Raw genomic sequence first — 6641 nt, forward strand, 5'->3', positions numbered from 1 at the left:
TATAGTTGGGGATTGGAAATATAATTCTTCTAGATCTGAAATTTCAAGTGTATATATATATATATATATATTATACTGATAATATATATATATATATATATTTTAAATTTAGGCCCCCTTGCTCCCTACATGCCTCTGTCTCTAATTTTGCTTTATGAAAATATGTTTTGAATTTATTTGTTCATACTCCTACCTATGTGGTAAGTATGAAACCTTGGATAGTGGCGGTTTCATGAATTTTTTCTAAGATAGTTATTAAGAAACTTAAATTATACAAAATCTAATAAAAGAAAACTTCATATATTGAAAAAAAAACATGCAAATACATAATTTTTTATAATCTCTTTCTATGAGTTCTCATATTTTGAAATTATTGCATGATGGTCTCTTTATCAATGCTACAAATTACATTTCTTTCAAATTTTGTTCAATAAAAAAATTCTGGACTTTTTATTTTTGTTTGAAATGACCTAATTAATATATTGTTAAGGGGGCCAAAGTTTAATGTTATTGGGCCTAAAAAATTTTAAGATTGTCACAATTTTTTTTAAGAGTAGACAATCATAAAATTTTAAAATTTATATATACTAATTATTTTTTTCCTGATCAGGATGGTCTTGTGACCACCTTGCGTTCAATGTGGGGCTGCCCCCGGCCTTGGAAGATATGTACGTTTCTTTAATTAATGAGCTTGTATCTTGAAAGGCTACACACACATATGTTTCTCTCATTTTAATTCTAAGTAATTAATGCTAGGAATATATAATTTGCCACAACTTTGTGCCATAACTCGCCACGTACAAGTTATGATTAGCAAAAGTGTGATGATGGGCCATGTGGGAATACACATTTACTAATCACAACTCGTCACGTGACAAGTTGTGGTATATAGTTGTGACACATTATATGTCTCTAGTATTACTGTTTATTTCTCTATGCTCCTTTAATATTATGTTTCTTTTGAGATATTGGTTGGTACGAAGTTTATTGTTTTTTTAAATGCATGGTTATATGCAAGTGATAGATCAATATTATATTTCAATTTTTTTTTTTTAAAATTTTTTGTCATTCCACAGTTAGAGAGGGAATTGAAATCCTGAATGTCTACGACATTGGAAACACTAACTAAAATGTGTCAATCAATTAAATTATAAAGCTTTTGACATTTGTTTTTACATGATTAGGGTTAGGCGACTTAACTAGCTATATATTTTTCTTCTCCAATTATGGTCGGTGAACACTAACATGACAGGTTAAACTTTTATATGAACAGGGTTCAAAGGTTGTTTTCGAACCTAGCTAAGCTGTGTGGTGACTTCTACTCTCCACTCTAATTATTGAGAATTGTGGCATATTCCAGAGTCCATATGTATGATAGACTTATATTAGGCTGTTTTGATTCGTTCAAAAGATTTCAAGTACTAATTAATAGAGATATTGACACACGGCACATGTTATAGAGGGCCACATCCATCTGGGGTTTCGTGCACAAAAGTAATGGAAACAAATCAAATCCTTTTGGGAATCATGCTTCCAGAACCATCGAAGCTGTGATGTAAGAAAAATCATTGATCGGGCGTTGATTACCATCCTTCAATATTTACAACAATCTAGTCTATATATACACAAATAGCTAGCACGTGACATGTCCACAACGTAGCCACGAAGTAAGAAAAATAAGAGATGTAACAAGCACTAAGAGCTATGAAATGTGATATCACTATCAAGATGCACAAAGTTTTATTCTATTTTATTATGACAATTATAGACATTAAAGCCATTGGTTCGTACATAACCTAATTAAGTTGGCTAGCTAGAAGGTAAGCACGTGAAACTTCTTCTAAGATTCAAACTTTCTAAAGGTGAAAACTCAAAACAAACACACTCATGATGACACACGGTAACTTTCTTATGTTACTTTTCAGACCAATAGTGATTCAGCAAAGTTATCTAAGTCAACTTGCGTTTCCTCCATCTTCAAGAGGTCTAAATACTCCTCATACAGCTTCGCTAGAGAGTTATCACCCGAAGGTAAATCAGACTGGCACTCAAAATCTGAGCCGTTGACAAGATCATCACGATCATCTTCATCACCATCAAGAAAGCCAACCCCGACCCCATTTTCACCGTCTTTAAAATTACACCAAGGATTTACATCATTTACCATCTCTGAACCGACATACCCTCCTTTAATTTCCGGCCCTGATGACCCACTAAACACATTCCAATCAAAACTGTCGTTTCTCCGTAATGAAAAAGAAGTAACCCTAACGGGCTTTGGCAGGTGAACCTTAGGCTTCTCTGGCCCCACATTTGCCACGCTCTTGCTCTTGTTCTTCTGCATATTCCTGTTGTTGCTCTTGCTCTTGCTTTTGTTGTTCTTCCTTCTCTTCAATTCTTTGAGTGGATCTAATAACTTCTTGTGAGTATTAGGGTCGGTTCCTTCGCTGATGAGTCTTTTACTGAGATGGGTGTTCCAATAGTTCTTTATCTCGTTATCAGTTCGGCCGGGAAGCCTACCTGCGATGAGAGACCACCGGTTGCCAAGTAGTGCATGTAATCGGATAATTAGGTCATCCTCATCAGGAGTTATGTTTCCTCTCTTTATATCTGGTCTTAGGTAGTTCATCCATCTTAGCCTGCAGCTCTTTCCACACCTAAGCAGCCCTTCATGCACACAAATTATTTTTTTTAAGTAGAAGAAATTTTGATTCCTCAAAAAAAAGATACAAGAAAATCTTTAGACCAAAAAAAAAAAAAGAAGGAAATAGTCATACTTTTAGCTTCTTGTGAAACATAATGATAATTTTTGAGAATGAAACTTTTGTACAAAAAACTAATTAAGGTAATCACCTAACCAAAAAAGTGAAAGAAAATAACACTAAATAAAGGACACTTGCCAGCTAATAGATATGAATATTGGTGGAGAGAGAGAATCAAAATATGAGGGAAGAACAAACGATACAACACTTTTTAAAAAGGGAATTGAAAAAAAAAATGGAATTCGGAATTGAAAAAACTTTGCTGTTCGTGTTTCAAGAAAGAAAAGCAAAATACAGAAAAAAGAAGAAGAAAGATTAATATACCATGACTTGTTATCAATTTCACTCTAATGAAGTTTAAATAAGAGCATGAAGCTCAATCAAAAAAAATAAAAAAATAAAAAAATAATAATAACAATAATAATAGCATGTCTTTATTTTAATTATGAGCTTATTACCAGCCTTTTTAGGCATAGATCTCCAATGACCTTCACCATGAGCTTGAATATACTTGGTAAGCAATGTGTCTTCTCTAGGAGTCCATGGACCTCTATGCAATCCAACCTTCGAACAACAAGGAGCCCTCCCCATCTCTCTCTATCTCTGTCTCTATTTTTCGTCTATTCCCTACGTGCCACTCGTTCTCTGCAGAGTATATATATAGAGATATGAGAGAGGAGATGGTCCGAGAATTCAGAGGGCCGGACAGGAAGCAAATAGTGACTGATGCTCTTGCCGCTTGAGAGCACACAAATTGCAACCCCTGGTTCCCCTATTTAAACCCTCGTGACTTGGAATTATTAGTGTTTTATTATTTTTATAACGAAAACCTTCTTTTACTTCTTCTTTTTTTAATAGTAATAACTTATAATAAAAGGAAGCCTATTTAAATTTTAGACGTTTCTATTGGATATATAAAAAATTTATTAATTGTTTAATTATTAGACTCCTAATTACTCTGAACCTAATTTTAAAACTTTTATATTATTAATGTAAGCAACTGCCCATCATATATGCAATCCTCATTATAATTAATATAATATAATGCTTTTTGTGTAGAGTTAATTAATTATATAATAAACTGAAAGCTTAATTTATTCGCGAGTTCTAGTTAATTCCATAAAATTTCTTATAATCATAAAATAAAAAATTTGGGGTTTAAACTCACACATATGTCAAAAACTATTTAATGGCTTAAATTTCTGGAGTAATAATTACAGAGTAAATATACCATAAATTCAAATTTTATTATATTTATATAAAAAAAGGATTTATTTAAATTTTTAATTGTATTTTTATAATTTAATTATTGTTTCAAAATCATCATTATTATAATCTGAACTTCATTGATTAAAATATTAAAAAAAATCCCCAAAACTACAATTAAAAAAATATCAATTTGGAATCATGGGTACTAAAAAAAGTCATCACATAAACATCAAGTATATAATATTTTCATATTAAAAAAATAGAAAGAGCAAACAAACAAAATAACAGTATTTTGTCGTAAAACCAAATGTGATATTTACGTATGTGCAAGCTGTTTTATGATCTTTAAATGTTTTGTTGTTAAAATTACGCATGTTCGGAATGCACGTAACCCAACGGCCCTTCTTGCTATCTGCCCTTCTCCCGCATATGCACCACGTGCCACACTACATAAATAGGTGAGGTGACTCCTCATTTAAGACGACGGGTCCCATTTAGTTCCTAGGTTTAAAATCTCAACCGTTTATTTTCATCATGTGCAGACTAAATAAAAGTCAAAGTCGTCTGATCATCAAGTCATAAGGTAAATCATGCACCTAACTACCAGGTACAATGTCTTTTGTGGTACAAAAAATATCAGAGGATAAGGTATAAAAATGACTGATTGCAATGAGAAAGTCTCACTACAAAAAAAATTGCCTATGGCCGCGGTTTAAAAATACGGCTATAGGTCACAAAAACGTGGCTATAGTCCCATTTGACTTATAGTCGCATCCAATCTTTAATATAAAACAAGGTTGTTGCACATCTATGGCCGTGTTTTTTTAAACGTGGCCCAAAGCCCCGCATTTTGTAGTGTCTAAACATGAAGGAAAAAAAAAAAAATTGTACTTGTATGGCGGCCCGTACCTTTACCCACTTGGGCCCAGATTTCTAATGTAGGGATGCGGCTCACGAATCTAGCCTGTGTAATACCCAAGAGCAAGGCCCAAGCCTGCACAAACTGCGAACATGAGTTTTGCCACCTACCCATTGCTCGACGAACCTTTACCGAGCAAGGGGGAATAAACGTCCAAGCGTCCCATCCCTTGCATACTCAGCAGTCTCTCAATTAACGCTTCTGCCGAGCACATCTGCAGAGGTGGGAACCAAATTCCAAGACCATCCTTATTGCGTTCCACTCCCACCTAACCACCCACTTATAATCGAAGGTATTGGACCTCCTTTTGCACTAACCATGAGAGTAATCATGATCTCTCCATTGACCTTGGGCTATAAATATGAGAAGTTGGAGCAGAAATGGAGGTTGGAAAATTTACGGAAAAAGAGGGAGAGATAGATAGAGAGCAGATGGAGAAGAAGGTGATTCAGGCAGTTGAGGAGAGAAAAGTGATCTCATTGAGTCTCTGTGCTGAGAACGACCCATAGTAGGAAATCCAAGCCCACCATACAAATAAGTTGTGAGCCCAAGTGAGTCCCGGCCCAGTGGTCTCACTTACGCTACGCACAGTACTCATATGATGATGTGATTGATTTTTAGTGGTAGATAATTAGTGATAGTATTTGTGAGTTTAAGAGTCTGTTTGGTTGGGAGGATAAAAAAGTAGGAAGATAAAAAATGAGAGGTAGAAAAGTGAGAGAATATAAGAGATTTTAGTTTTCTTTATTTGTATTTAGTTGGAAGGATGAAAAAATTGAGAAATAAAAAACTTTTTTATTTGGTTGAGAAAAAAAATTAGAGGAATAAAAATAGAATTTGTATAAATTTATCATTATTAAATAAAACAAAAATTAACACATTATACGAATGAGCACTTCATTAAAAAAAAAAAAAAAAGCACAAGAAATTAACCTAAAACTGTTTTCTAAAAAAAATATAAAAAAAATAAAACAAAAATAAAACCAACCAAATTGATGAGAAAGAAACATATGAGCACTGTGGGGCCCATGGGCCTGATAACCTCGGCCCATCATGTAGCAGGCCCAAGGCCCATGCCGAGGAGCACAGGCTATTCAGGACTAAGGTGGGGGAAAGCCTTTTTTCCAATCCACGCCGAGGACCACCTTATCCTCGGCCTGACAAAGGTGATTTTGGGGAGAGACTAACCCCAAAGTAAGCTGTCACTCTCACATTTAATGCATTCAACTAACCCCCCTGGCCGCATTGATGGAGAGGTAACCCTTGGCAGGATAACGTTGATCAGAGTGAACCACTTGAGTACCGATAAGGCCTCTGATGGGACGGACGGCCAGAAGAAAGGCAAATAGATGATCAACAGATGGAAGGAGAGGATAGGAAGATGAAAACTATAAAAGAAAAGCTAGTAAAGTAAAAAAGGGGGGAAAAAGAGAGAGAACAATCAGGCCTCCTCGGCCACAGGCCGAGGAGCATTCCCCCATTTGTAAAGAAACTCTTAGCATTTTTTTATAACAAAAGTTCATGCATGGTGATCGACGGCCAGCACCTAAACCTCTCAACCCACTCTCTATAAATTTATTGTTTGGGCTTATTGGGATGAAAACCCATCACTCAGGGTCAACCCAAATTGATTCCCTTACAATTGGCGCCGTCTGTGGGAAGGATTAGGGTGCTGGCCGGCGCACCAGGCAAGTGTTCTAAGTTCTAAGTGTTCGTTTTATAGTAGGTTGAAAAAAATATATATAGAGGGG

General features: G+C 35.0%; 1 protein-coding gene across 1 annotated transcript; it reads right to left on the reverse strand.

The window, feature by feature from the left end:
• Positions 1-1717: 1717 nt before the first annotated feature.
• LOC112035506 (transcription factor MYB8) lies at positions 1718-3532 on the reverse strand. The gene is made up of 2 exons (XM_024068331.2): positions 3221-3532; positions 1718-2667 (listed from the first exon to the last, which is right to left on the reverse strand). Exons 1-2 carry the CDS (start codon positions 3351-3353, stop codon positions 1922-1924), a joined length of 879 nt encoding a protein of 292 aa, XP_023924099.1. The 5' UTR covers positions 3354-3532; the 3' UTR covers positions 1718-1921.
• Positions 3533-6641: the final 3109 nt, after the last annotated feature.

This window comes from Quercus suber, unplaced genomic scaffold, assembly GCF_002906115.3.
Source record: "Quercus suber isolate HL8 unplaced genomic scaffold, Cork oak 2.0 scaffold_391, whole genome shotgun sequence".
NCBI lineage: Eukaryota > Viridiplantae > Streptophyta > Magnoliopsida > Fagales > Fagaceae > Quercus > Quercus suber.